Raw genomic sequence first — 27,432 nt, 5'->3', positions numbered from 1 at the left:
CTGTATAGGGTTACTTTGCTACAAGATTAAAGATATTACTTCAAAGGTTTTATGGTCGTCATCATGAACTCGTGGGTCGTTTTTGGTTTATCCATCTGCGCCATGAGAACCGATTTGTTTACATTGTCATAGTTTTCCTTTCATTTTTTATTTACCGCAAGCGTGGGCAACTCAGCAGTTATTTTTGTTACATTCCATGTTCTTTGTTGTGTGTGCCTTTTCCCCATTTAATCTTTATCGTAGGAATATATCTCCTCTAATTACTGGTAGAATCTAGATTCCTCTAGCTATACTGAATACTAAATACACTTTATTGGCACAAACCCGTCAACTATATAATGGTCAAGACACAATACAGATAACTGTTAGACATATATACAATGAACATGGTTAAACATTATAATACCATTAATAATTATGTATGTAACTATTGTAGTCTCTGTCTAACGTTCAAACAGTTTGATATGAAAGAGGAAATCAATAATTCAAAAAAGACATGTTGATAGTATTATCTCTTTGATCTTCGAGAGATTTGCATTTTAGAAAAAAATGTTTCTCTGTTTGTTTGTTTGTTTGTTTTTGCTTGTTTGTTTGTTTGGTTTTTTTTGTATAGTGTCGACAAATTTTGCCCTAGAAATAGGTAGGGATCGGTAGGGTCGGACAATTTGGCCTCCTGTGGCGGAGCGCAAAGGTTCCTACTCATATCGTGTATGACAGCAGGGCTCGATCTGTAACGTGCAAGGAACGTGGCATCTTTCCCAACACGGTGCACTACTATGGTTTGCGGTCAGGTTTTCTGTATTATAGGAGAGTTCTCCAATCTCATTAGTGATGTTATATTCACTAATTTGCATATCATTAAGTGTCAAATTGGTTGGCAAATTAACAACTAAATAAACAGTTAACAATTTCATGATTAGAATCCCAATTTTCAAAACTTTATAGCTTTGTTATTTTATATCCAATTTTGGTTCTGTAAAATGTTTCATTTAGATAAAAGAATTCATATTTTGTATGTGAATTTACAACATTTTCACTTGGAAAATAAATTTGAAATGATATTTATATGTAAACCTCTATTTTCAAATAAACTTATTTTTTTTAAAAATATGCTCAAATTGTCTAATTACTGAATATTTATTTAAAAATCACATGGATATTAAGAGTTGTATCGGCAGTGTGGGGAACCAAAAGAATTTTTCAATTATCTTAAAAAAAACGAAAAAGTTATGATGATTTAAAGTTAATGCCCCATGCCAACCAAAACCAAATCACAGGAAAGTGATGACATCACGAAGAACTCTCCTATAGCCTGACGACGGCACCAGCATGTTACACGCCAGGGGTGCCCCCATTCCACCACCTGGGCACACAAACCCAGTTGCTCTGTGGGCAGAGCGCCCCAGTCCCCGGCCAGTGTTCTGGGCATTATTTAGTTGCCTTTTACGACAAGCTTAGCGCTGCTGCGGGCCTATTCTTTTGACACCCGAACCGTACGGGACCAGTTTCTTTTGAACTAAAATAGTCAATTAGTTTCTTTTGAACTTTTTGTAAGGTCTCCTTTGCCTATATGATTACATGAAAAAAAAAGAACCAGTGACAACCTATACTTACAAGATATAAAAATATATAAAAACAAAATAAAACATAAAAACTGAGGCTAAAAAATACACCACACACACAAAAGGGTGACAGTATGAATGAATTTCTCAACTACCCTAGTTTTCTGGGGATGAAATGAAAAAGGGACGAATTTGATGGAAAAAATAATCTGAGGACCGATAACTCTTCTGGGAAAACAGCAGCTGACGGAAATGGGAGATCCTGAAATTACCCGTTTTATGAAGAAAGTTCTTGATGACTATTCTGCCATTCGAGGTTTATATCTACTCATATAAATGTACATTCACATACCCGAACTTTTTCCTTCAAAACTTCACTATGTTCTGTGTATGGGCAACAGGTCAATTATAATAAGTAACCTGGACAGATGGATTCTTAGTTTGAGCGTCATTCATTTGTTTCCAACACTGATGCTCCAATTTGGACAATTTGTCAATAAAAATGGGAAGGTAAATTTTTTTGTTTGTTCCTATTCTTAAAGTGGATTTGTTCCCCAAATGTCTCCTTGCAAAAAAAAAAAAAAACAATTAAGGAGAGTGGATTGCTTAAGGCCAATAAGGGGTCCTTTTGTAACAAAAATGCAGTTAATTTATTAGAAATCATTTGCAGATTATTAAAATGCTCAAATATATCATGCGTTATCCATTTGTTTAGTTTAGAGTCAGAAACATCATTGGAAGTCATCCCATTCTCAGTTTCTTGGTGCATTTGACGAGGTATACGTGGAAGACTTGAGAAGTCCAGAAGTAGCAGTTATAGAAACTAATTCCTGTTTAATTTTAAACTTGTGGTTTTTAAGCAAAGAGTTTCAAAAAGCTTTTAGGATAGTTGCAAGCAACCGGGTTGTTCCATACTGTAATTTCTCTAGGTAGGAGAATGGTTGCAGTCCCTTAAACAGGTGGATTGTAACTACCTGTGAGCTTTGTTGAAGCAAAGTTTTTTTAATACTAGGTGTCTCGGAAACTAGATGTTCCAAGTTTAGGTGACTTGGGAGCAATTTGATTAGAGACTAGGTGACTTAGAAACTAGGTTTTCGGGAACTAGGTGTCCCAGGATCTAGGTGCTCCAAGAAGTTGGGTTAAAGCCACGTGGTTACCAAGCACTCTACAGTTTAGTTTAGTTTCACACTTTTGGCTAGGGATGAAAAATGACATTAATGAAAACTAGTGGTTGCTATAGTGATTAAAACTGAAGAATCTATTGTTGATAAAACATTTTCTGAAAAAGGGGACTTTTAGAAGTATTTTGCAATGTTTCATATATTTTCAATGTTGAAGGGGCTTTTTTTCAATGACATTTTGAGTTCATTGTGAAAGTGAAAGTAAGTAAATTTTTTACCATGCTGGTACGAGAACACAATTAATTCACCTTGGTTTTTGTTGTATACGAATATAGTTCCAACTTTGGTAGTGGGTACCTTCCACATTTTTCATATTTTTACTGGAAACTTATTTGCAGAAGTTTTGCCTCTAATTGGTAGAAAATAGGTTAAAATTACATGGGATTTTTTTTCATTAATCAATTCCGACTAAAAGTTGTGATTTGGTTCAGTGGAAGAAGGTTAAAATTTAGGACTTTTAACTCAGTTCATTTGTCAGGTTTACCCCACATCCGAATTATATGTACAGTCGACTCCACGTAATCGCATATCGCTTTATTGCATATTTCGGTTATTAGCATAATTTTCTCCTGCACAAAACCATTTCCTATTATTCTATTAGGGAAAAAATCGCTTATTTGCATAGGCCTTGCAGGTGCATTTCGGTTTATTGCATAGAGAATTTTGCCTCATCCAGGTAAAGACAGGGTTCCCCAAATTCTATTTTAAGCCTTTGGGTCATAAATATGTCAATCATATTTATTGTTGTAAAACTATATTTATCATCAGGAGGTGTTAATAGTGGATTAAAAACATAATGGACATAAAAGACAATTTAAATGATTTCTAATTACATTAAAATAAACAAGCACCTAGGTGAACAATGACTTTTGACAACATGCCAAACATCATCTTATGATGCGGCTTGGGGTATTTTTTTGTCCCTATTTAAATTCTTCCAACTACAAATGATTATCAATGTAAATTTAATTTTCTTTAATGAGCTGAACAGTTTTTAGTGAGCTTGGGTTACTAGGCATAAATATCAACCGAAAATTAAAAGTCATCATTCATTCAGTACAATGTCTAATGAAATTCAACTACCCTAAGGTTCCCCATACTATCCACACTTTGTAGGAATATATCAAGGTCAATGACAGGTATAATACACAACTAGCAGTGTACAATGGTGATTGAACAGAGGAATAAAAACACACAGACCATTTCAAAAGCCCACAAACTGCAAACATTGATGAATATTACACTGAATCCTGGCTGAAATATGAAATATGGGATTTTCTTTCATAGAAAAGTCAGGAAATTACTTGACTATTTATAGATGAGAAACACATGGTTTTACTTATAAATACACACAACGTAAAGAAGGTCAATAAACAAGACAAACACAATATATATTATTATTTATTGATAAAAGAACAATACATTGAGAAGGTCTATAACAATTAAATGCCAGATCAGAAATGTTGAACAGTGATATCCCTGGTTGATCCACAGTGTCGTCGTCTGACCTGAACTCACACTTCCGGTAAAATCGTAATTTCGGTTATAAGAATAGCCCGGTTATTTGCATAATTTTTACTGGCAAATAGGCTATGCAATTAAGCGGAATCCACTGTATTAATTTCAGAAAATGATGGTAAAATTTTCTACAATTGATGTATAAAATCCTGTTTGTACATAACTTTAGGCCAGAGAAGTTTTATTCAGTTTGCGCCTGTGGAACTTTTTTAACCTGCTCAAATGTGTATATTGAAATGCACTTGAAAATTAATTGCGGTCTCATGCCTAATAAGGGGGTTGCCTGGGTATCAGAAATTTTATTTGCTAGTATTTGCTGGGGGTAATTTGGTGTTTACTTTCAAGAATTCAGTAAATCTACATGAAATAGTAAGATTTTGGCCCTTTATTCTCTATTTTCCAAAAATTAAAATAAAAAAATATGGTTTCTATGGGATTTTCCATTGAAATTGCACTTTTGCTAGGGTGCTAGGTATGAAATATAGACCAGTGGGGAAAATATGGTACAGTTTTGAGTTTTTCTCCTCTAACTATACACTAGGAACATCAAATCAACAAAAAACATACTTTATGAACAAGATTTAGGCAGAAATCTGACAATTTAGTGTTATTTTTATGAACCTTGTCGATGAAATGTGGCAAAATCAGGGGTTTTCACAGCCTTGTCTTAGGATCTACAAAACCACAGATATGTGTTTTATTGGTCTGAATCTTTTGTATTTGCTAGTAAATAATATAAATAATGTGAAAAAAACCTCACATATTCATTCCATTGATATTTATGCATCTAATATAAGTCACTACATGTATATACCTTGTGATGTCTCAGAAACACCTAATTTTAGAGTTCTGCATAAACTATAAGGTTTCAAAAATGAAATTTTTTGTAGAAAAACTGGAAAAATACAGCTGACTGCCTGCTTATGTACATAATAAGCTTAGAACCTTACATTATTTTACATTTGTTTCAGTTTTTTTATCATTCAAAAAAACCCAAATAAAGGCTAACTTTTAATATTGGACATAATCGCACTTGAACAAGCTCTGTACAGGTCTGGTTTAAATTGATCTGGAGTGACAGTTTTAGCTTTGAAACCACTTCTTATTGTTTTCAATGTACATTTGATATGTGTAGACCTCTTTATGTTTTAAGTTGATAAATTTAAGTCATTGTCAGCATCATAAAATGATTTTTCATATGTGTACCCCTATACATGGTCTAAAAGTGCATTGGCCGCATGAATTCAGAAAATGATGATAAAATTTTCAACAATTTATGTATAAAATCCTGTTTTTACATAACTTTAGGCCAGAAAAGTTTTATTCAGTTTGCGCCGGTGGAATTTTTTTAATCTGCTCAAATGTGTATATTGAAATGCACTTGAAAATTAAATTGTGGTCTCATGCCTAATGCTAAATTTGATAAGTGGATCACAAAGTGAAATAGCTAAAAATCTAACCGGCTGTGCCCATATGAGGAAGGGGTTTTCCAAGGAAAAAGTTTTGACAGTTCAGGGCATGAAATAAGAATTTAAGATATTTGCCGGAAATTTGATATTTTTTAAACCTGATTTTATCAGCTTTTTTGCAAATTTTCGCATATTTTTGCATGGTTCCTATGGTAACCCTATTTGTTGTGGGTAATTTTTTTCCAGAAATTTTTTACTGCATTCTGAAGGCCTTGGGTTGAGCAATTTCTAGATATATAGATTTACAGATGCTTGACAGTTTTTTAAAGTGATAGATGATACAAAGTATCAGATTACAAAACCAAAATTTGGCAGTTCTTATTTCAACAAAAGAGGTTCTATGAAAGTCTGTATTCATCAAATGGTGACAGTGGTTCAAATATTAACAGTTTTTTTTTAACATGATAGCAAGTTATATGATGAAGAAAAATCTTCATGTGAAGGGGAACTTACTTTCAAAATATGCACTGAAGCTTTGAAACAGATGTAAAATGGAAAGAGCCCAGGCTCTGAGGGTTTTACTGTTGATTTTTATAACTTTTTTTGGAAAGATATAGGACCCTTCTTATTTATATTTTTATTTTATGGGTACTCTTCTGGATGTTTTTCTGATTTTCAATGCCAAAGCATTATCACCTGTATTCCAAAGGAAGAAAAAGACAGGCGATACATTAAAACTGGAGGCTAATAAGTTTATTGAACACAGACATTAAGATTGCATCATCTGCTATTGCATTTAGGCTCAAAAAGGTTCTTTCTTCTATTATTAGTGACTCTCAGAAAGGTTTTGTGCCTAATCGTTTTATTGGTGAAAATACTCGCCTTCTCTGTGACTTGATGCATTATCTGGAGGAAAATAATGAGGAGGACTTATTATTACTTATTGATTTTGAGAAGGCTTTTGATTCTATTGAATGGGAGTTTCTAAAATCTGCTTTACAGAGTTTTGATTTTGGAGAATCTATTTGCCGATGGTTTGATACATTGTATAATAGATCTAAGTGCTGTGTCATAAACAATGGACACTTATCTTCTTTATTCAATTTAAGTAGAGGCTGTCGCCAAGATGATCCACTGTCTCCTTATCTTTTTATATTTGGAGTAGAATTACTTGCTTTTAAGCTTAAAAATAGCCCTCATATCAAAGGGGTTAGCTTTAAAAGGGGAGGGCCTATTGTAAGTCAATATGCAGATGATACGTTTTTATTGATAGATGGAAAAGAATCATCTCTTAAAGAAACCTTATCATGTTTAAGAGACTTTCATGGTGCCTCTGGTTAGAAAATGAATAGTAGTAAAACCAAAGTACTGTGGGTTGGATATAAGAAATATTCAAAGGATATTATATGCCCACGATGAGCAGCTTGATTGGTCAGTTTCAAATTTTAGATATTTAGGTATTGACTTTTCACTAGATTTGACCTCTATGGTCAATTTAAATTTTAAGAAAAAAGTGTTGGAGATTTCTAGACTATTAAAAAGCTGGCAACACAGGAAGCTTACTCTTCAAGGAAAAGTCATTGTGGTTAAAAGTTTGGCCTGGCTAAAACTGATTCATTTATTAATTACTTTACCCGATATTAATCAGAATTTTATTAATGAATTAGATAAACTGTTTTTTTTTTATTTGGGATGGAAAAACAGAAAAAATTAAGCGCAAAACACTTTTAGCAGACATACCATATGGAGGATTGCAAATGGTTTATTTGCCATCTTTTATTATTTATCTAAAAATGGGATGGGTGAGAAGAATTGTCCTTCATGAAAATGGGGATTGGCAGCAATTATTGAATTTATCACTGAAACATATTGGTGGTTTACGAGTATTTTCTCTTAATAAAGAGAAACTTCTCCAAGTTAAAGATTATATCAAAAACCCTTTTTGGAGGGATGTGATTTGTGCTTAAAGTTTTTCCGAACCAATTCTTAAATCTAATGATGTTTGTCAATTGATATTTTGAACTATGTATCAGTAGAAGATTTACCTTACTACATGTATGTATCAGTAGAGGATACACCTTACTACATGTATGTATCAGTAGAAGATACACCTTACTACATGTATGTATCAGTAGAAGATTTACCTTACTACATGTATGTATCAGTAGAGGATACACCTTACTACATGTATGTATCAGTAGAGGATACACCTTACTACATGTATGTATCAGTAGAAGATTTACCTTACTACATGTATGTATCAGTAGAAGATTTACCTTACTACATGTATGTATCAGTAGAGGATACACCTTACTACATGTATGTATCAGTAGAGGATACACCTTACTACATGTATGTATCAGTAGAAGATATACCTTACTACATGAGATGGGAGAATGCCAATATTAAATACATTTGTAACATAATGAATGCAGCAAGAAACAATTTTCTTCCTTTCCAAGACATCAAAGAAAAGACAAATAGCTAGAACTTTGTTAAATATTTTTCTTTGATTAGCTTTATACCTTCTGATGTTAAAAAATGTATAAGAGTTCTAAGTTAAAGATATCAATCTAGAAAATTTTATGCCATATGATGAATTTTTAGATAGAGTTGTTCATTGCAAGAAAGTAAAATTTATTTATACACAGCTTATTAAACAGCAAAGTTGTCTCCCAAATGAAAAGTTTTATAAGTGGGAAAATGAACTTAAGGTTGAAATCCCAGAATGGAATAAACTTTTTGTACTCAATAAGAAGTGTTGTAGAAATGCTTATTTGAATAATTTCCAATATAATTTTTTACACAGAGTTGTTCCTACAAATGTATTTTTGTACAAAATTCACATTAAAAATAGTGATGTATGTTCTTTTTGTAATAATGAAAAGGAAAAAGTTGGACATTTATTTTTTGATTGTGCAATCACCTTTAATTTTTTGCAAAATGTTTATCACTATCTGCAAAGGTTTTTTACAGGCTTGGTTTTGAAAAAATATGTTTTTCTTTTGGGTGATCCCCAAGAAGGAGTTTTATTGAATCTTCTATTGACTGTTACAAAGAACTATATATTTAAATGCAAACTTGATGAGAGACTTCCAAACTTATTAGGGTTAAAACATAAAATTAGAAGCTTATATGATATTGAATTATATATAGGCCAGAAAAATTACAAGGAGGAAAAAGTCAAACAATTATGGGCCCCTATTGACATCATTTTCCCTGTTATAACCTAAGTTTATAGTATTTTTTTCCTTAACCTTTTACAAATATATTTATATATGAACAAGTCAAATGAATATATTGTGTGATTTTATTCATTTAGTTGAATTTAAATGTGTACAGTGCAGTAGATTGTTAATAATAAGTTCTTGAATTGAATGAGAGTGTGTGAAAGTGATGGTGAGTATATATGATATTTTGTATAGTCTTTTTTGCATTAAATTTGATCTCTTGTGAAGACTCGGTTACACCTTAGTCATGTGGTGATGTATGAGTCTTTGTAAAAAGAATTAAAAGATAAAAAAAAATTAGGCAGTTTTACAATACTGTGGAGTGCTGGCCTAGTTGATTTGATTTGTATACGCGTTTGTTGCTTAGGTTTTGGGTTTAATTCGCAGTTCGGTTAATTTAGAACAATAAAGTTTTAACATGTGTCATAAATAATGAACCACCCCAGACTCTGTGAAAACAGATATGTACAGCATTTTGACTTATTTTGAATTAGATAAGTAATCAAAAACGTTACACTTTTAAGGGGTATATTATTGAATTGACCTGTAAATAGATCTATCAAAAAATCTATAATATATCATACATTCATTTTATAGGCTGAATTGAAAAAGAAAATCTGTCAAAGTATTTGTTTGAGATATATTGACATACAATTAAAAACATGTAATAAAATGCAATTTGTTTAAGATATATTTATGAAATATCATGATTATTATGATAATAACAGTATTGTTGAAAGGAAAATGAAATCCATACCAGGTTTTACAATAATCGTAAAATTCATTTAATTCTATCTGGAGCTTGCCAGTCAATTCTGCTAAAACAACATTGTCATCTGCATACAAAATGATAAAGAAAGTTTGTGGAAAGTCCTGTTATTCATTGATAACGTGGTAATCGTTTTCAGTCCAGATACATCTTAATGCCAGATAGACCACAAAATCATTTCAATATGATTGCAAAAATATAGAGCGTGACAAATTTTCTCTTTGCAGGACACCAACTTTCAGATGTTTGTCTGTTGTAATGCAGGCATGATTTTATGTTGTATTGTAAATAGTATTAAATGTTTTTCTATTGATTGCGCTAACTGTATTTTACGCCAAACTGCACGTCAAAATCAACAGGTACTGAAAAGTTTCTTTTTTCTACAATGTAAGTCCTCGATTAGAGAATTTGCAACAATGTGCAGCATATGCTGACTCTGCTTCCCAGATTTTGCATTTAGGTTTTATAAAATTGAAAGTCTACAAGAACACCAAACTGTAATCGTGTGAACTGTTTGTGTAAGTGCTATTATTGTGTATTCAATATACTGTAGTTACAGTCTGTTGTATTGATAATGTAATGCTTATTTATTTGAGGAAAAATTTTACAATAAATGATTTTTTTTTTTTAAATTCATATTAGTATCCCCCACATTTTATAGTGATTATTTCAGGTTTTTCCCCTCTTGGTGGCCCCTTAATTACATGTTTATTTTGCCAGTAGAGTTTGGGGAATAAACCAATTCAGTCTTAACTCTACCATAATTAGCAGACAGGTGATTTAATTATCATGACAATACCACAGGTGTCAGTCATTAATAATTATGATAGCTGGTTGCATGGTTTCTGTTTGATTAACTAAATAAAATTGAATTAGCTTGAATAATTATAGTACATATATGTATAGCACTTTGGTTAAATATTTAAGATGCACTTGATGTTAAATGAACATTAATTCAAAGCATCATTTAGCTTGATATAAATTTCTATGGATGAGCAGTATTAAGTCTTTGATGCTGTGAAGACAGCCAATCTCTTGCATGTGATTCAGAAACATTATATCACAAGTACCAGAGTACATGAATGTAAAAGCAACATGGCAAATAAAATATGATTTTTTCAGAGACCTAAATTGTACAATGGATGTAGTATTGCACTCATATTAGAAATCACTCCATAAGGCCACTCTAAGTTATTAATTTTCAAAAGATTAATAGGTTCCTAAACAGTCCTTAAAGAAGACTATAGATTTGTTATGTGAGTGAAAAATTCCTTATATATCATATACATGTACCTGTATGGATTGCAGAGGAACAACTGGAAAGATATAATGAATTTCTCTCCAAAGTGGAAAATAATGTAGGATGAGTGTAAAACTTGTATTTGTTATTTTCTTACATTCATTATTTCCCACAACTGTCTCATTAGCACAAGCACTAATTGTCTGTGATGTTTTTGATGCTTGTTGAAACATCTTCATGATATCTTTTTTTTTCAAAATTAATACTTGTATGAAATATGACATCTATGAAAAAGATTATGTCAAGTGCATAGTTTGTATTGCTTAGGCATTGGTCATTTCCACTGAAATTTGTAATTTCCTTGTCTGCTCTTTTGTCTGTCTTCATATTTTGTTAGCATCTATAGCTATTTGTGATCTGCTCCACGGATTTTGATTAAATTGTATAGGAACACATGGGTATTATACAAAGATACATGCATAAATGGTATATGGACTATAAACACCATTACAGAAATCTGAAAAAAATTATAGAAAGTAGGCAGTTTGAATTGCAGCTTACCGGTAGCTGAAATAAAGGACACATATTATTGATTAAGTAATATGTACATAATACCTTATTTCCCTGCCCTATTGCTGTATATATTTTGAACCATCTGATACATATTTTTTTTCTTTTAGGAAAAGACAAAGACAGTGGGCATTGTAAGTTTTGGGACTTAGTTGTTATAACAACAGCCGATGAGGAGCAGAAAAATGTGTTTGATGTACAACTCCATGAAAAGATAAAGAGAAATGAGTTACCTATGAATTTACCATTGCATATAGTGTCAGATCCTCCTGGACCAAAGATTGGTTGGTATTTAATGTCTCTGTTTTTGGTACTAGTTTTAACAGCTTTGTAAAGTTGATTTGGTCTTGGACTTCTTCTTGTAAAGAATTTAAAAAAAAATGAAATTTTACAGTAGGTCTGAACATCCTATAATCAATGTCATATTAAATCTGTATCATATGGGTTATAGATGTGTAAAAGTTTGTGGCAATTCATTTTCATGCACAAAATTTCGAAAAATAAATTGTTGATCTTTGATCATGAATTTTGGATAACTGTATCTAGTAACATAGTGTTCTTACACTTATTTTACAGGGAATGGAGGATCAACATTTACAGCTCTCAATTTCCTACACACTGAATATGGTGATTCCTTGTTTCAGAAGAGAGTTTTACTTCTACATGCTGGAGGACAGAGTAAAAGAATGCCAAGTGCTACAATCCTAGGAAAAATTTTTTCGGCTATACCTACAGGAAATCCTATATACCAGATGCTTGATTTTAAACTTGCCATGTATTGGCCATTCTTGCCAAAAATGCCATCTGGTGTATTTATAGCATGTTCGGATGATTTTCTTGTCTATGATCTCGGAGAAGAAGAATTGCCATGGAAGTTTGAAGGAAATGGGTTCACTGCTCTAGCCCATCCTTCTAGTGTTCAGGTAGGGACTCAACATGGAGTGTATGTTATGGATAATGCAGAAAAAATTGATACCACTAAATACACTATGAACTACAAATGTGTTGAAGTTCTCCAGAAACCAGCAACTAGTGTCATGTATGAGAAAAAGGCAGTGATGGACAATAATGATCTGAAGTTTCCCTGTGGAATCAAAGTCAAAGGCAATGTTGCTTACACTGATAGCTCTTTTTTCTTTGGAATGGATGTTGCTAAAAAATTGATAAATTTCTTTAAAGCAAATTCACCAATTTCATGTGAAATTGATGCTTATGGTGATTTTCTTCAAGCTCTCGGACCAAATGCAACAATTGACTACACATCACACATTCCAAATGTTAGTAACCCTACACCAAATCTAATACCAACAAGGGAGAAAATATTCCATCTTCTGAAAGGTACTCCTATCTCTGTCTTAGTCATGAATGCCTCTAGATTCATCCATATTGGCACCACAAGGGAGCTAACTCATCATTTCTGCTTCCATAAGCAATTCCAAGAGGAACTTGGTCTTGGAATGGACATTTTCAATTCCTGGACAGAAAACAAAGATAATCAGGACAACATCAAGAAGATGAGATTTTCTGACACAAACCAAGGATGTGTAATGCATTCATGTATGACATCTGATACAGTTATCTCCCCTGGTTCTGTGATCGAGTTCTTTCATTGTGATTTCCCAATACATGTAGGTCAAAATACTATCATAAGCAACTGTTTAATTCTAAGTAGTGAGTTTGAGAACAAAATGTCATCTTTTGATGTGCCTAGCAATCTGTTTCTTCATACTGTACCTGTCAATCACAAGAGAACAACAAAGTATGTCACTATTTTCTTCCATGTTGCTGATGATCTCAAAAAGCAAGGTCTACCTCAAAATGTTATTTTTTTACAGAGATCTCTTACTGATAGCATGGCGTTATGTAATGTTGGCCCAGAGGCTTTAGTACAAGATGGTTTGGAGTCTGTCAGTCTGTGGGTAGCTCCAATCTACCCTGTTTCTGATACAATGTCTCAGTCTTTCAAGCTTTCTCTTGACATCATAACTCATATTCTGACGGAATCAAATGAAGAATTAGATCTTAGTATTTATCCGCTTGTTTCTATATCAGAGGTTCTGAATATCAAAGACTACAAGGCCATGTTAGGGTTCAGAAACAAGTTGTATCAATCTATACTAAGTAGTTAACTACATTTATGAATTTAGGTCATGATTAATATTCTTGGGAAAACTTTGTTATATCAAATGCAATGAACATGAAAGTTAGCGATGTTACAACATATCAGGCATTTGATAAAACTATTTATTTTGTTTATAACCTTTTTGTTTCAATGACATTTTTTAGCTCACCTGGCGGTCAGCCATGTGAGCTATTGCCATCACTTGGCGTCGTCGTCGTTAACAATTTCTTCAAACATCTTCTCCTCTGAAACTACTGAATGGATTTGGATGAAACTTAATATGGTTGTTGCTTAGAGTATCCTTCACAGAATGACCGTTTGAATTTTTTATCTGTTAAAAAACATGGCCGCTGTTACTAAAAATAGAACATAGGGGTCAGGCAGCAGATTTTTGCATATATCTCTAAAACGGTTAGGTTCAACCATAATTTGACTTGGCTAAAAGTATTCAGCATGATGAGATCTATCTGTGGTCAAATTTTAGTGGAAATCTGTTGACCTATGTTGGAGTTATTGCCCTTTTTGGAAATTTTTTGCTGTTTTTGATGATGTTACTTTAAAAAATCTTCTCCTCAAAAACTACTCTACAGCATTCAATGAAAGTTGGCATTTTTGTTTTATAGGATATTCTTTGGTAGTACAATACAGTTAGGTCATTTCTGAAAATTTGGTCTCATTTTGTTGAATTGAAGCTATTTTGGGGCAGTCTGCACAGAAATTTCTAGTGTTTTGTCATAAAAAAGTGCATATTTTTGAAATCCTTGGTGTGTGGAGGTTCAAGTCATTCATAAGTAATTTAGTGATTATTGTTATAAAATCCAGTAGCCATGGTAACATAATGAAAAAAAAATATTACTGAGTTTTAGTATAAATCAGGGGAGCCTTTCCAAAACTAACAGCCAATTACTATGTTTTATAAAATATCAGGCACATAGCCACTACCACAGGATGAAAGCATGCATGGAGTAGGTGGAAAAAGGGTTAAAGTGATAAGACCCTTTTCGATTCATTCTCTCACAATTTTAGTTCCATAAGTTCGTGCGAAATAAGGTATTTTGAAAATCAGCCATCTGATGCTGAGGAGAGAAGCTAGTACGACAGGGGACTGAAACGTTCCGGATAATTTTTGGACATTTCTTTGCTGTTTTTGATGTGATTACTTTAAAAAATCTTCTCCTTAAAAACTACCATACGGAATTCAAGTTGGTATTTTTGTTTTATAGGGTATCCTTAACAAAATCACCGCTTGGATTTTTGATCGGTTTGAAAAACATGGCAGCCTTTACTAAAAATAGAACATAGGGTTGTACAGTAGTTTTTTTGCATATATCTCCAAAACCATTAGGCTTGGCCAATATCTTTCAATTGCTGAAATATCCTTATTTTGAGGCCTACAAAAGTCTCCAGGGATCAAAGTTGTCAGACGACTCCATGTAAGGGTTATTGCCATTGAGAGGTGAAAACGTAATCAAGGGAACCAAGGTTATAGCAGTAATCAAAAGAATGCAATCCAGGGACAAAGACCCGACATGGAAAACAGACCTACACAACAAAGAACATCAGTAACTAAAATCATATATACAAAGTAACAAAAGCAAATGAGCAACTCGGAGTCCACTAAAAACTGGGAGCATGGACCAGGTGCATCGGTAGGGTAAGCGTCCTCTGCTTTTCTAGAAACACCCGCCGAGTTGCTCATAAAAGTCAAGTCCGGGGTAGACAAACGAGGAAAGGAAAATGACTTTTTTTACAGGTTTCAGCCTATATCTTGAAAACAATGATAGACAGAATGAAACTTTCAGTTGCTGAAATTATTCTTATAAGGCCTACAAAAGTCTTCAGGGATGAAAGTTGTCAGACGACTCCATATAAGAGTTATTGCCTTGAAAGGCAAAAATTTAACCAGGTGAGTGATTCAGGCTCCTGAGAGCCTCTTGTCTTATAGTCCTGATTGTAAAAATATATATGTTTAGTATGTCCAAAAGACTAACAACCCCATCCGGATGAATATTGTCAGCTCAAGGACACCCATTCGTCTTCAACAAATCATCGATAAGTTTTGTCAGCAGAAAAAAAATAGGTTATACAATGTATGTTATAGTGGAGGTATTATTAAAATAACATGACTATAAAGAGGGCAAATGTCTGGATTAAAGTAAATGTGTCATTATCATTAAGTTCACTTGGGTGTTTTTTTTTGTTTCATTGTTAAAAGGAAAACTTTTTCATGTTTTTGTTGTATAAAATGCAGCTGAGGTACTACCATGTGTCCATCATTCATCTCATTTGAAACAACTTGGTGGATTTATACCGCATTGGTTAAAGTTGTATCTCAAATTCTTACCAGAGTTAGTGCCCTTGTGGTGCTAATGCTAAAGTATTCACTAGTTCAACTCCTTATAAAGCTCTTGAAATGCCTATAAAATGTTATTTTTTGTAGAATTTAACTTACATATATAGGAGAGAATGAATATCTCATTTTATAAAATGGTCCTAAGGAAAACGTTTACGAAGGTATAAATGATACAACTTCTTTCAAGAGTGATTACCCTTTATTAAAATGCATCTGAAAAGGTGAACAAATCAGACTCTTGGGAGTCTTTGTTATTATGATTTTATTTATCTTGTTATATGTAAATGGTGCTAATAAAACAGTCGATAATAAAAGTCGTGTAGTTACGTTCATTTCACATTTTAATCAATTTCATCAGGCTTACAAAATGGTATATTTTTCTCTGGATACTTCTCTACAATAGCCAGTTACTGTCAACACTCTGTGCATCAGATCAAGATATATCATTTGTATACCTTAGAAATGTCTGAATGGTAACTCATTGATTTGGGTGGAGTTAATGATGATCTGTAACAGAAGGCAATTACATGTATTTCCCGTTAAATGCATGCAAAGAATTACATAATATTGTGTGTCGTTAAATCGCTTTCTTGTATATTTTTTAGAGAATGTTCAACTAAAGTATATTCGTTTGTTTAGCAGTCTTTTATCTATAATTTGTTTGGAAGAATTTATAATAAAACACTGCTAAGACATAAATAACTCGGTCAATTTTGAATTCATATGCATACATGTATGATATCAGAGGTGGACAAGTTTTGGTCTTTTACACAAGGCATACCATAGCCTTACTTTAACTTCCCCGATCTAGAGGCCCTTTGGCGCGTTAATTTCTCTCTGTAATTATATGTAGTCACAAAGAAAGGACTAAAATTATTGTAATAATTTCAAGATATTTATCCTAAATGTTTGCTTCAGATAAACTTGTGTGTCCATTTAAAATATTTTTAACTACTATATCGAGATTGTATATCTTGTTATGAGTTTTTACTCGCACCCTTGAGAATTTATCAACTGCGTTAGCAAACTGTAATTGTAAAAGTTACATTCAGAACTCCATATAGTTAATTACAAGTACAGGATGATTTTGGACATGTTTTTTTTCTCTCTATTTAATCAAAGACAACACGTATTGGGTGGTGTCGTATTGGGTGGTGTAGTATTAGGTGGTGTAGTATTGGGTGGTGTAGTTCGATGACAAATGTCAGCCAAACGTATAATATTACATGTCAGTTGATCAACTTTAAATCTTGTATCTTTATGCACTCAGTCCCCCAATTGTATTGGTCTAATCTCATGAATGGGCAAAGTGTCAGGACAATGGTCGGACTACAAATGACATATCAAAGAATCTTTGCGATAAAGGTTTTATCTATTTTTCAAGATTAAAAACCCGACAAGAGTCTTCTTTTCAATTCAAATGAAAAACAAAATAATTTGAAACAAGAGCCAAGCCAATAATAATGTTAATTTGATGCATTTTTGATAAAAATTTAAATTATAAGGTCGTCCATGGGAGTAGACAGACGTTTAGACAAACACGTAGAAAAAAGAATGAACGGCACGTGTAGACATGCTAAGGATATGCGAAATATAGACTAAGAATTTTATCCTGATATCGGATTATGAAATTATTGTTACATATTCAGTGACTGATTAGCTAAATTTATATATAAGTAAAGATACAGGGATCACAATAGGTTTGCCGAAATATGGTAAGTAGCTTAGTAGTATCTGTTTACATGTATTTACTTTTGCCCGGTAGCAAGAAAGTCAAGAGAAAACTAGTACTTTCTCGCATCTAATTAGTCTTAAAAACCCTTTAGATACAGGAGAAACTCCAAACACGATTAAACACCACACCTTTTACCGTTCAAAGCTTACATAGTTTGAAATAATGTTAGTCGGCAGTATTATGTTTAAGCTAATAGTAATAAACGCAAGTACGTATACAAAAATAAGGAAAATGTTGATGAATACGTCAAACGAATACCTTTAATTCGGGGAAAAAATCTAAAGACTATACGATTCAGGAGCGGATCTAGACACTTTGAAAAGGAGGGGTGCCAGCCGGGGTTCGTCAGAAGAAGGGGGTGCTAGGACATTAATTACCTTTTTTTGTCAATTTTACACATGAAAATGACAAAGTGTGCCAACCCCCTGCACCCCTGGATCCGCCACTGCGATTGTCATGAATATAAATTCTTACATTTGCTGCAATAAACGACTAGATAAATGTACAATAGTGATGATAACGGTAAACCGGAAAGAACAAAACAAAAAACTGCATTTCCTGTTTGTAAGAGTTTCACCAATGAGACCAGAAAAAAAACTTCAATCTGTTTGACAATCGGTTAAAAGAAAATTTGTACCCTTTAATTTTCTAGTCCCCTTAAATGTTACATAGAGCATATATAACATCGAAATTTAGCATGCAGTAATAAAAGAAAATGTTCAATTATTTATTTATTTAGTCCGCGTGCAAAAAAAAAGAAAAAAAAACAACTGAAGCTGCAAGTAGAGCATATTGTGTGTATCCTTTCACCCTACCGGTGCACCTGGTCCATGGTCCCAGTTTTTAGTGGAGTCCGAGTTGCTCATTTACTTTTGTTACTTTGTATGTATGATTTTAGTTATTCTATGTTCTTTGTTGTGTAGATCTGTTTTCCATGGCTGGTTTTTGTCCCTGGATTACATTCTTGTGATTACCTCTATTACCTAGTTCACTTGATTACTCTTTCAACATGCCATATGATACCTTTCCGGACCTCTTGATAGCGCCCCGTTTTTTGTTGTTGTTTTGTTGTTTTGTTGTTGTTTTTTTTCTGTTGGAGGTTATATTGCAAGTGCTTTTAATTAGTGTATTTTGCCATGAATTTCGTATTTTCAATTTTATATGGAAAGAAAATATTTTATATAATTACATTGTATTTTAATATGCATGCAGATAGTATCCTATTCATGTTTTTATATTTTAGCACTGTATTTGGATTTTGATGTCACTAAATTGTCCTATTTGGATGCTTCTGTGTGTTTTGAAATATTTTGATATTTCAAATTTTAACCCCCACCCTTGCAATCCAACTATTTTGTTCTGTAATTTCTGTTTTAATTATACTTTTTTCACATAATCTCAGATATGATCATTTTCGTAATCATTTCATCAGCCTTCAAATTCAAATTTGTTTCTCGTGAAAATTTTTCAGAATTAGCTCCAATGACTAAACATCTGTTTAAATATTTTTCTTCATTCCACAACTCTTTGTACTTTGTCATTAGATAAAATGAAATTAACGGATTGGAAATAGATCAGATATTTGATGGAAGTTAATTGTTAACCACTGCCCATTATAAACAATAAGTTAAACCTCACACATGCTTGCATGTTAAGATAAACATGCTTTAAAATGAAATTACATGTCTATTTTCATCCTGTCTTAAGGCTTAATACAAAGATTATCTTATAAACAATGAGTCTTTTGTACATGTGCGATTAATTAATCCGTTTTTTTCCCAATTCACTGTGACATGAATAGAAATTATAGCTTTGTAAAATTCTTTGGCATTCACTGACATTCCATTTTGTTTTGATAAAAAGTGCGATTGTTCTTAAAACTGCTATTTGTTTGATTAAGCTTTAAGTTGATTCACGGAAAAGGTCTAAACTGATACTGAAGTCTAAACTGATACTGTAGTCTAAACTGATACTGAAGTCTAAACTGATACTGTAGTCTAAACTGATAATGAAGTCTAAACTGATACTGTAGTCTAAACTGATACTGAAGTCTAAACTGATACTGTAGTCTAAACTGATAATGAAGTCTAAACTGATAATGAAGTCTAAACTGATAAAGTAGTCTAAACTGATACTGAAGTCTAAACTGATACTGTAGGCTAAACTGATACTGAAGTCTAAACTGATACTGTAGTCTAAACTGATAATTAAGTCTAAACTGATACTGAAATATAAACTGATAATGAAGTCTAAACTGATACTGAAATATAAACTGATACTGTAGTCTAAACAGATACTGAAGTCTAAACTGTACATTACAAGCCAATTTTACCGACCAGGAATAGTCTGTAAGACTTACACATGGAATGGCTGTTATCAAAATAAAACAAAACAAAACAAAATAATAATCATAAAAAAACCAACCAAACAAAAAAACCGAACAAACTAAATAACATAGAATTCACACTTAAATTTAAGTTATAAACTGCAGATAAAAATTCTTCTGGAAGTGAGTTTAGTCAAAAGAGAAATTTTTGCAATTCAATCCTGAGATATTTACCTCTAAATTATTAACGTTTTCATATCAACATCAGTTTTAACGAGCATTGAATAACTTACTTTAATTGATATTAAGGAAACTAACGTTGGCGAGGTGTATTTTTTTAGACAAAATGCAAGGAAAGCAAGAAAAAAAAAAGCAAACCAGACAACAACATGAAAACCTGGGACACTGGTTAACTAAATATACATTGTAAATGAGTAAATGGAACGGAAAAGGTCTAAACTGATACTGAAGTCTAAACTGATACTATAGTCTAAACTGATACTGAAGTCTAAACTGATACTGTAGTCTAAACTGATAATGAAGTCTAAACTGATACTGTAGTCTAAACTGATACTGAAGTCTAAACTGATACTGTAGTCTAAACTGATAATGAAGTCTAAACTGATAATGAAGTCTAAACTGATAAAGTAGTCTAAACTGATACTGAAGTCTAAACTGATACTGTAGGCTAAACTGATACTGAAGTCTAAACTGATACTGTAGTCTAAACTGATAATTAAGTCTAAACTGATACTGAAATATAAACTGATAATGAAGTCTAAACTGATACTGAAATATAAACTGATACTGTAGTCTAAACAGATACTGAAGTCTAAACTGTACATTACAAGCCAATTTTACCGACCAGGAATAGTCTGTAAGACTTACACATGGAATGGCTGTTATCAAAATAAAACAAAACAAAACAAAATAATAATCATAAAAAAACCAACCAAACAAAAAAACCGAACAAACTAAATAACATAGAATTCACACTTAAATTTAAGTTATAAACTGCAGATAAAAATTCTTCTGGAAGTGAGTTTAGTCAAAAGAGAAATTTTTGCAATTCAATCCTGAGATATTTACCTCTAAATTATTAACGTTTTCATATCAACATCAGTTTTAACGAGCATTGAATAACTTACTTTAATTGATATTAAGGAAACTAACGTTGGCGAGGTGTATTTTTTTAGACAAAATGCAAGGAAAGCAAGAAAAAAAAAAGCAAACCAGACAACAACATGAAAACCTGGGACACTGGTTAACTAAATATACATTGTAAATGAGTAAATGGAACTAAAACGGTAAATCAGTGCGAAAAAAAAAGGATAAAGAAGTATGAATTGATAGAAAAAAGAAAAAAAATATCAAGTAAAAAAGATGGACCGATACAAAATATACAACAAATAGAGTTGTCCGGTTCAAAAAGATTTTACGGATGTTCTTGTACAATTTAGTAGTAGAACTGCCTTTGATAATATGAAGAGTAATTTTTCTGTAGAAAAATGTGTAATCAAAATTCTAGTCAACATACCAGACTACGAATTTTCTTTAATCCTTTTCTGATAAGCTACCAAGAATAGTTTATAAATCATATAAGAGAGATTGACTTGGGCTCCAGTTTAATTTTGTTGAAAAGTTCATTCCACTTAGCTATTTATTTTACATGGATCGTTACGAGACAGCAGTCATTTAATAATTAGAAGAAAACCTAATTCTTTCAGATTTCCAACTTTCTGTCCCGAGTTTAATAAAAACGTACACCTTTTAGCTATTTATGTTCGGTTGTAAAACGTTTCTATATGTTTTTAACAATTGTTCTTTTCATCTCTTTCACGTAAATACATATGATATGCATTTTTTACATTACATTTCCTATAAAAAGAATCGGCTCCTCCTTCACATTCAACATTATCACTGCCTTTTGATAGCGAATTACGTGACTCGATGTATAGTATAATATTTAGAAGAAACGGATGTGCTTTAGCGAGACTCGATCATTTAACCAGACTTTGCATGTTACATTTCAACATATCTGACATTTCATCGCTGAATAAAAGGTTCTTTCCATTTCATAAGTCATTTCGTACATGTTTTGGTGCATCTCCCCCAGAAGAAAAGATATTCATTGTTGTGTACTTTTTTCCGTATACATGTCAATTTCCTGTATCTGCTATTTTTTGTATTATAGAGTTACTGCATAAATATATCAATGATTGTTTAAAATTCATTTACCAAGATATGCGATGTATTCAACTTAAGGACAGTTTACGATTCATTAACTGCACTGTGCATTATTATCAGGCGCAGATTGTCCCGGATTTTGGTTATGTAATCATAACTTAGCAGGATGTTAAAACTAGATCTTATGCTTCCGAAGGGAGCTAAATGCTGAAGAAGTAAAAATCATAAAATGAGAAATAAGGATTCCGCTAAAAGGGGTTCCTGGTATGTGCTATTTCAAAATTTCTGTAATAAGCAGGCGACCCAGAGGGGAAATCCACTACGACAGTTTTTCTTTCACCAACAAACTCCAATATCCATCGGGAGCGTTCCATATTATCTTATTTTTTATTCCAATCATTTAGGTTGGGAATTTTTAATGGCGGACTTCGGACCGATTGACGGTGCCAAAATTATATACAAAATGATAAATGTTGCTCAAAGAGAACCACCAATCAGAAAGCTTATTACGAATTAAATTTTGCTATTATGGAACATTGTTCTGAGTGGTATATTTCATTTCATGAGTTTGTGAGTTCAACATATACATTAGGAGCGGAAACTGCAGAAGTATTATTATTTATACACTCCTGTTTCTGAACCTACCTCATCATTATACAGACTTGTGGCCATCATTTTGGATATTGGATCACATACTCATTAAACCTGTTCGTGGAAGAAAAAACGATCATTTCTACCACTATCGTTTGTCAACAAAGGTATAAATACAATTAATTTGGCCACGATCCTCCATCACAAAAATTCTTCCTTATTTCAAAGACAAATCAATACCGATTATTTCATATTCCTTTACTTCACCTATTGCATCCAAAATTTTGATTTTAAAAGGCTATTGCAGGACCTCGATATTGAGGACTTCAAAGCTAAACCACATGACTGTTCAAAAATGGTTCTTCCGGTTCTTACAGGAGATTAAAACATCATCGAAAACGAATCTCTCCGTAAGGTCCTTTCTGAAATTCCCAAGTACCATGAAACACGCTTCATAAATTGAAATTATAATTTTAAAGTTCTTATGGATGCCGTGGAAGACTACGCTAGAAAATGGATAAAACGAGAACAAGAAGACATTGATTCTTTGTCACAGTGGGTGAAGGCTGTGAGGTCGTTTTGAAACGTATGAAAGTTTTAAGTGGGTCAATGAGTGTCAATGCCATATCAGTTTTCAAAGACCCGATGTAGCAAAAACATTGTTGTCGTACCAGCAGACAAAGCCCAAAACAACATTGTTTTTGTCTGCAAAACGTTTTACACCCAATGTTGATTATCAGAGATAGACGTGGAAAATAACAGCATTAATAAGACATATACTCCACACTCTCCAAAGAATACCATAAATCTGTGCCATCCTTTTTTGGTCTCTTTACCAAAGACGATGATTGTGATCTACGTCTGGATTCCTAAACTCCACGAGGATCCATACAAACAATGATACATAGCTGGATCTGCAAAATGTACCACCACGCCTTTTTTTAAACTCTTAACTTCTATACTCACAGCTGCCAAAGAGGGTATCCAATCCTACAACGACACTTGTTACTCTCGTAGTGGTATTAATTCAACGTGGATCCTGAAAGATTCGAAAGATCTTTTGGAGACCCTCAATTCAAGATTATTATCAGAATACAATAACATTAAAACCCAAGATTTTTCAACTCTTTATTTTTCTATTCCCCATATTCAGTTAAAATCCCGACTCAAAAACATTATACATCGTTGTTACCCCAAAAAAGACGGTACACGTAGATACAAATATTTTTTATATCACAACTCATACGTTATGTCGGAGCTTGTCGGAAATACTGGGACTTTTTGTATCGCGCTACACTACTAACAGTTAGACTTCTGGAACAGGGTTATGTTGCTACAAGATTGAACTTCTCACTACAGAAGTTTATGGTCGTAATCATGAACTCGTGGATCGTTACGGTGTATACATCAGTACCACGAAAACTGATTTGTTCAACATGTCATAGTTTTTCTTTCCTCTTTCGTCTACCCTGGACTTGACTTTTATGAGCAACTCGGCGGGAGTTTGTAGAGAAGCAGAGGATGCTTACCCTATCGTTTCACCTGGTTCATGCTCCCAGTTTTTAATTGAGGCCGAGTTGCTCATTTACTTTTGTTACCTTGTATGTATTATTTTAGCTACTTTATGTTTTTTGTTGTGTTTGTCTGGCATGGTCTTTGTCTCTGGATTACATTCTTTTGATTTTAGCTAGAACCGTGGTTCCATTGATTACTTTTTAACTACAAATATGATTATTTAAGACAATGTCACCTGGAACAGAAATATTAATTTCAAATTTCAGTTATTTTTTTTAAATAATCGTAAAAAATTCAATTTAAATTTGTTGAACTGTTTGTAATATGAAATGAATTACCATTAGAAATATAAAAAATATAGAGTATCAAAGTTTCGGTCGGATTCGCTGATTGGAATTACCCCAGCATGGTACATGTTTAACATAATTACCATTGATAGGCATTAAAAAAGAAATGGGTAGGCGTATATTTGGAAAAGAAACCTTTATACCTAAATTTCTGTTTTTATCATATTTGAACATCCTTTATCTAACTTTGTTCTATATTAAATTTGATAGATTTTATCATAATAGCCCATGAAGAAAACAACGTTCGAAGAGCACATTGTATATCACACAGCTTTCAACAGTTTCAATTCATCTTACATAGTGATATGTAAACACAAGATAATTGTTTTCACAGTAGTATTTTTTTATCATTAAAAAAGAAAAAAAATATGGAAAATCAGTTACAATCCTTACTCTATCCTCAATCCATTTTTCTAAAACCCTTAACGTGAAGACCCTGCTGTATTTTATCATCTAACATCAGTACTATGCTATTTACTATGTGAGGTAGTATTATTCTAACGTTCCATTCCATCACAATCTCTACTGTACAATTTGTTTGACCGTGATAACACTGATTGTTTTACGGATGTATATATATATTTGATAAAACCAGAACTCGTTTTCCAGATGAAGATAGATTTCTGCAAGATGAATTTATTTTGAAAGCATAAACTGTCTGGTACAATGCTATCTCTTCATTAGATCAGTTGCTTTTTGATTGTTCAAATCGTTTCTGCAGTTTCTCTGAATATTAGTGATATTATATCAGGTATGTTGCCAGCCAAGTTATTAAAATTGCAACTACTTGTGGTATCGAAGAGAATCTAATTTCTTATTCTCTATCGGCTTGTAGCGACATATTTTAAAAATTAGAATGGCAAAAACTTTCTTTAAGATTATGAAGCCATTTCCTTTGTACATATCATTGATTCCTTTCATATCACTTTGGCGTACAAAATAAATTTGATATAAACGGTTGTGCCGTTGATCAAAAGAAAACACTCCCTACTCTCACATCAACGTTTAGAAAGAGTAGTGACAATTTGGGATACTAGTTTTACTGCAATGTTTGAAACGGTACCATGTACAATTTTCTACCAATACAAATTGAACTTAACTGAAATAAGTAACGGCTCGTTCTACCAATGTCAAGTAACCACAGTGTAATAAAATATGGAGAAACATATCTTGCTCAGGGAAATGGTAAAGCAATAACTCATGAATTAACTACATGTTCACGACAAATGACTTCTCGTTTCGTATTGTCAACTTTCCTTTCATCAGTGGTAACTCATACATTATGCCAGAACTTGCCGAAACCACGCAGAACTTTTGTGTTATGCTTACAATTAGACTTCTTGAACATGGTTATGAAACATAGGATACTCATCCTACCGGTCCATGTTCCTTGTTATTATTTTGGTTATTTCATATTCTCTGTTGTTTGTGTCTATTTTGTTTGGGCTAACCGTTGAATATTTCTTTCTTAAAGAGTAATCAAGGGAACCGAGGTTATAGCGGTAATCAAACGAATGTAATCCAGGGACAAAGACCAGACATGGAAAACAGACACACACAACAAAGAACATAAAGTAACTAAAATCATACATACAAAGTAACAAAAGCAAGTGAGCAACTCGGACTCCACTAAAAACTGGGAGCATGGACTAGGTGCACCGGTAGGCTCAGCGTCCTCTGTTTTTTTCTAGAAACACCCGCCAAGTTGCTCATAAAAAGTCAGGTCCAGGATAGACAAACGAGGAAAGGAAAACTATGACCCGTTGAATAAATGCTTTCATGGTTCAGATGGATACACCATAATTATCCACGAGTTCATGATGACGACCATAAAACTTCTGTAGTGATGACTTCAATCTTGTAGCAACATAACCCTGTTCTAGAAGCCTATTTGTTAGAATTCTAGCGCGATACAAAAAGTCTGCGTAGTTTCGGCAAGCTCTGGCATAACGTATGAGTTGTGATATGAACACTCCATACGCAGGTGCTGAAGGGATGTTGCCACAGATGAAAGGAAAGTTGCCAATTCTGAATGAAAAGTCATCACGTTTGTCGTAAAGTTTGGTCAATAGTTTTCCTTTACCATCGATTTCTAAGTGTAGGTCAAGATATGAGGCTGACTTCACAGTGTCTGTAGTATCCTTAATCTCAAGTCCTTGGGGTAGATGCGATGTATCAAATCCCTGAAATTAGGATTGTTTAAAGATAATATGTCATTTATATACGGAAACTGAGATTGAAGGATCTAGCCAAACGATATTCTTTCTTTCTGATCAGATGATTTATAAAGTCAGCCTCATCAGAGTGAAGGAATAAGTCAGCAAGTAAAGGAGCACAAGTTGTTCCCATTGAAATGTCGTCCGTTTGTTGAAAAACACGTCCACCACACTGGACAAATATGTTGTCGATTAAAAATTCCAGCATTTTGTAAACTTCCTCTGTATATTTGGAGGATGATTTGGAGTTATTTCTTACAAAGTATGAGGAATCTCTAACAAGAACTATATATTTGTTTCTAGGTGCACCAATTTTGTTTGGAAAAACAACGGTGTATGTTTTTAAGTCGGGATTTTAACTGAGTATGGGGAATAGAAGTATGCAGTGTTGAAAAATCATATGTTTCATACTATTATATTCAGATAATTAATTAATACCACAGCGGTAGTAACAAGTGTTGTGGTAGGACTGCAGACCCTCTTTGACAGTTGTGAGTATAGAAGTAAAAAGTTTTGAAAGAGATTTGGTGGTACATTTTTTGCAGATCCAGCTATGAAACG

General features: G+C 32.9%; 2 protein-coding genes across 3 annotated transcripts in view; both read left to right on the top strand.

The window, feature by feature from the left end:
* The first annotated feature begins 1,761 nt into the window (after nt 1–1,761).
* LOC148604213 (fucose-1-phosphate guanylyltransferase-like) lies at nt 1,762–16,268 on the top strand. Of its 2 annotated transcripts, none has more exons than XM_088548069.1 (3): nt 1,762–1,878; nt 11,590–11,763; nt 12,056–16,268. In XM_088548069.1, the coding sequence occupies exons 1-3, from the start codon at nt 1,815–1,817 to the stop codon at nt 13,606–13,608; spliced, it is 1,791 nt and encodes a 596-aa protein (XP_088404195.1). In that variant the 5' UTR covers nt 1,762–1,814; the 3' UTR covers nt 13,609–16,268. The 2 variants fall into 2 exon arrangements, with proteins under 2 accessions (XP_088404195.1, XP_088404196.1); XM_088548070.1 differs by lacking the exon at nt 1,762–1,878 and adding an exon at nt 1,889–2,072.
* A 1,222-nt stretch (nt 16,269–17,490) lies between these two features.
* Nucleotides 17,491–27,432, top strand: part of LOC148604212 (delta-like protein D) — a 46,284-nt gene continuing 36,342 nt past the window's right edge. Inside the window, exon 1 of the mRNA XM_088548065.1 lies at nt 17,491–17,669. The gene's annotated coding sequence lies outside the window, so the exon portion shown is untranslated. The remainder of the gene's footprint in view (nt 17,670–27,432) is intronic.

The sequence above is a fragment of the Perna viridis genome, chromosome 10 (assembly GCF_037379345.1).
Source record: "Perna viridis isolate PV_CMFRI_1.1 ecotype Kerala chromosome 10, ASM3737934v1, whole genome shotgun sequence".
Classification (NCBI taxonomy): Eukaryota; Metazoa; Mollusca; class Bivalvia; order Mytilida; family Mytilidae; genus Perna; species Perna viridis.
Note: the sequence above shows the minus strand (reverse complement) of the source record. Positions and strands in the feature narration are given on the sequence as shown.